General features: G+C 44.6%; 1 protein-coding gene across 1 annotated transcript; it reads left to right on the top strand.

The window, feature by feature from the left end:
* Positions 1 to 2,644: 2,644 nt before the first annotated feature.
* LOC124593769 lies at positions 2,645 to 3,163 on the top strand. Its single transcript, XM_047132118.1, has one exon. It carries the CDS (start codon positions 2,645 to 2,647, stop codon positions 3,161 to 3,163), a length of 519 nt encoding a protein of 172 aa, XP_046988074.1.
* Positions 3,164 to 4,569: the final 1,406 nt, after the last annotated feature.

Genomic DNA, 4,569 nt, shown 5'->3' with positions numbered 1-4,569 from the left:
GAACAAGTGCTGTTTAACATATAGCAAGTTATATCTGTACTAAGTTTGGATGACATCGATCCAGTGATTTAGGAAGAGATGTTGAACGAGCATACACACCTTTTTATGAGATACAGAGAGTAATAAGAGTAAAGCCTCTCTGGTTTGTCGTATGTTAGACCATAATTTCAGTCGACCTCTGCAGGAGGTGAGTTACTTTTTATGGATAATTTATTATCTGTTTTATTCAGGTTGACCCTCGTATGCTTAGCCGACATATTAAAATTGTAGTTCAAAGTTGACAAAAGTCCTTGAAATTACGATGTCGTACCATACCCTAACCAACTCAAATTTGGCTTTCTTGTTACAAATACTGAATAAGGGAGAAAGAATTATCGTCATGAAGAGGTGCAAATGAAATGAAAAATCCATTGTTTAAGCTCATGTCTATAACCCCCCGTTTCCCATTCATGCTTGCGACCCCGCGTTATCTGTTGCCCATCTTTATACTATAAACGCGTGTTACAGGAGTAATGTATGGAAATCTTCTCGTAACGACACTCCTTGAGGGGCAGCAGGCATGGAAGAAAGAATAGACGGGAAATATGCAGTGATAATATTCAACCGCGGAAGTGGCTTTCATAGAACAAGACAGACAGCGATCAAATGCAATTTCTTAAATTCCTGCGTAATACATTTTTTTGAAATCGTTGCGACTTTATGATGCGTGTCACTATCATTTCGCCCTTACCATTCTCCTCTTTCTTCTGTGGTTTGCAGGCATGAAGAATTATTAGCGGTAAATCTTCAAATAAGATCGAATATCTATTAATTCGGCCACTGTACTGAAAGTAGTTCTTGGAGGAATACTGACGGAAAAAAATCACAGCAGCGAAAAATAATTATTTTAGAATAATCAAATTTCGGGAACACATTTTTCTAGGTAACATATTTAAGTGACTGACTTTGCAAGATCACAGGTTAATGAAAGCGTGAGATAAACCGTCGTAGTGAAATGCTGGTACATTGACAACCCGTGTAACCGCCACCATGTTGAATACAAACCTACATGCACTGTGTTGTACAGGTTCCGGATGTCAGTTTGGGATGGAGTTCGACGCTTGTTGCAGTTGGTCGGTCAATAGAGCGACAGTTAATGCTGGTTGTGGATGACGCTGTAGTTGTCATCCAATTATGTGCCCGTAAGTGCTCGACTGGAGACAAATCTGGTGATCGAGGAGGTCAAGGCTACATATCCATACTCTGCAGGGCATGTTAGGTTACAACAGCGGTGTATGGACGAGTGTTATCCTGTTGGAAAACAGCATCTGGATTTCTGTTCATGAATGGCCGCATAAAGGTCGATTCCCTGGACTGACGTATAATTTTGCAGTCAGGGTGGGTGGGATAGCCACGATAGTGCGCCTGCTGTCATACGAACTCTCACCAAACACGATATGTAGTGTGTAGCACAGGGACATGTTGATTGCAGGCCTTCAAATGGTCTCCTAACTAACACACTTCCGTCACTAGCTGCGAGACAGGACCAGCTTCCATCAGAAAACACAACAAACCTCCATCTTGCCCTCCAATGAACTCTCGCTTGATACCACTGGAACTGCAGATAGCTGTGGTTTGGTGTCAGTGGAATGTACGGTACAGGGCGTCTGACTAGGACATGTCCTTTAAGTAACCAATTTGTAACAGTTCGCTGTGTCAGTGTGGTGAAAACTTCTGCTCAGATAGCTGCTGTAGATGTAGTGCAGTGCGTCAGAGCCACACGCTGAACACGACGGTCTTCCCTATTTGTAGTGCCAACAGGCCGCCTGGATCCCGGTCTTCTTGCGACCGTACATTCTTGTGATGGCAGCTGCCAGCAGTCATGTACACTGACTACATTCCAGTGACTACATTTCGGCCAAATCTTTCTGCAATATCACAGAAGGAACATCCAGCTTCTTTTATCTCGACCTCATTCACACTCAGTAATGTGCTGATGATGGTATCCTTGTCACGTTAAAGGGATTCTTGACTGGCATAAATTCACCCCGTCCATCCTCAAAGGTAACTGTCGATCACGACCGTTACAGCGTGTCGTTAAAGCAAACCTGATTCGCAACCCCATAGCGATGCTACTAGAGCCAACTGAGGAAGGAGGGGTAAACGAAGGATTAACAATGGATATAAGTAGAGATGAAGTCGAATGGGCAATTGAAAAGATGAAAAATGGGAAGGCAGTTGGCCCAGACCAGATTCCCGTTCAGCTAGGGAAGTGTCTCGGTAAAAAGGGAATTGAGCTTCTTTGCGATATAATGAAGAAGATTTGGCGACAGGAGGAGATGCCAGACGACTGGAGAACTAGTGTACTGTTCCCAATATTAAAGGGGAAAGGAGATGTGCAGGACTGCAGTAACTATAGAGGTATTAAACTGACGGCACACACAATGAAAATTTGGTAAAGAGTTATAGAAGCAAGATTACGCAAGGAGACTGTGGTGCGTGAAGAACAGTTTGGGTTCATGCCTAGAAGAAGAGCGACTGATGCAATACATACTTTAAGGCGGATAGTGGAGAGACACGGGGAGCTACAAGCCGATCTACATATGGCTTCAGTGATTTGGAGAAAGCGTATGACAGAGTGCCAAGGGACGAAACATGGAGAAGCATGAGAGAGCATTGCGTGCCAGAGAAGTATGTGAGGTTAGTGAAGGAAATGTACGGAGGAGCAATGACACAGGTGAGAAGTAGTGTGGGCATGACAAAGGAGTTTCCAGTAAAAGTAGGGTTACATCAAGGGTCTGCGCTTAGCGCCTACACCTTTGACCTGATTATGGATGTGCTGGTGAAAGATGTGAAGAAGGAAGCACCGTGGAATATGATGTTTGCGGACGATGTGGTTCTTTGTGAGCAGAGCATCGACAGACTTGAGGAAAAGCTGGAGGATTGGAGGAAGGCACTAGAAGGAAGAGGGATGAAAATTAGCAGAACGAAGTCAGAATATTTAGCACTGAAGGATGTGCATATGAGGTCTTGTAAGATCCTGGATGATGAGCTGAAATCGGTCTGCAAATTTAAATACCTAGGGTCGTATATACAGAGGGACGGAGGACAGGGAAAGCGAAATACAACACCGAATAAATTGCGGTTGGAACAACTGGAGGAAATCGAGTGCAGTGCTGTGTGACAAGAAGGTGAGCATTGGGTTGAAAGGGAAAGTGTACAAGTCGATGGTAAGGCCTGCTATGATATGTGGGACAGAGACATGGCCAATCACAGTGGCCCAGAAAAGGAAGATGGAAGTGTCGGAAAAGATGATGCTGAGGTGGATGTGTGGGGTAACAAGGAAGGACAGGATTAGAAATGAATTTGTTAGAGGAGCTGTGAAAGTGGGACCCATGGGGAAAAAGACACAAGAGAGCAGACTAAGGTGGTACGGACACTTACAGAGAAAAGGGGAAGAGTGTATCGGAAACAGAGTTGAAGATATAAAGATTGAAGGAGCGAGAAGGAGAGCAAGACCGAAGATGAGGTGGAAGGATAAGATATCCGGGGACCTAAGGGAGAAAGGATGGAAGAAGGAAGAGGCAATGGATAGAGAACTATGGAGGAGAAGGATCCAGAATAGCAACTCCGACCCTACGTGACGTGGGACAAGGCGACGATAAAGAAGAGGAAGAAGAAGAAGTGATGCTACTAGAGCCACTCTTTCGCGAAATTTGAATAGACATCATCTTTAAGATGTAGAAACATACCTACCAAATTACGTTTATGGCGCACAACTCCTTCTTAGTGCCCTGATTTTTCTTTCCGTCAGTGTACTTGAGCAATTCGAGAATCCGTTGTCGATAAATGGGGCACGAACTCTCTGGTGAGCAGAAAGCAACACGAATGAAAACAGAAGGAGGTTTCTGTGATGCGTGTACCCTAGATCTCCCTTTTCTGCAAAGCAGTCATCACAGGCAACAAGACGTGGCGCTACCAGTTACGTCTGGTGCAGTTATCTATCACTGTTGTAAAGTAAACCTGTCTGCATAACATTCCCACTGATATTCAGAGACGTTTGGGACAAATGATTCCGTGAGTTCCAAAGGAAGAATTTTTTGATAGTAAAGTCAGCCTTTATAATTCTTGACAAAAGCATGCGCTAGGCATCTGAAACTTGTATGAATTGTAGTGGAAATGTTTTACACCTTGTTTCTATCGTCTCTAGGCGGCTGTAAGGAGAGGTATTTCTTCTGAATGCTGCTAGTGGTCGGCACGGCAGAGCGCTCACACGAAAGGGACAGTTTTCTCCTTCCGCTGTGTCCTCTCCCAAGGCCTTCCCCCTTCCCCCTTTATCGGCAGTTCCCCTGTCAAAGGCGATGGACGCCCAGCGGTTGGGGTGTGGCTTATCTCCATGCAGTATTGGCACGCCAGATGCGGGGACGACTACTACCACTATTGGGCTCTGGAGCTACAGCAGAGGCCGCTGAATCTGTGACGCTAAGTCAGCGACAGTCCTCTTCAACTTGTACTAGTATGCCCTCATCACTGATCCTTTAGAAAGTTCAAAGCACATGAATAGAACAGCTTCAGATTTCAGATTATTTT

This window comes from Schistocerca americana, chromosome 2 (assembly GCF_021461395.2).
Source record: "Schistocerca americana isolate TAMUIC-IGC-003095 chromosome 2, iqSchAmer2.1, whole genome shotgun sequence".
In the NCBI taxonomy this organism is placed as follows: Eukaryota; Metazoa; Arthropoda; class Insecta; order Orthoptera; family Acrididae; genus Schistocerca; species Schistocerca americana.
This window is presented reverse-complemented; position numbering and strand designations above follow the sequence as displayed.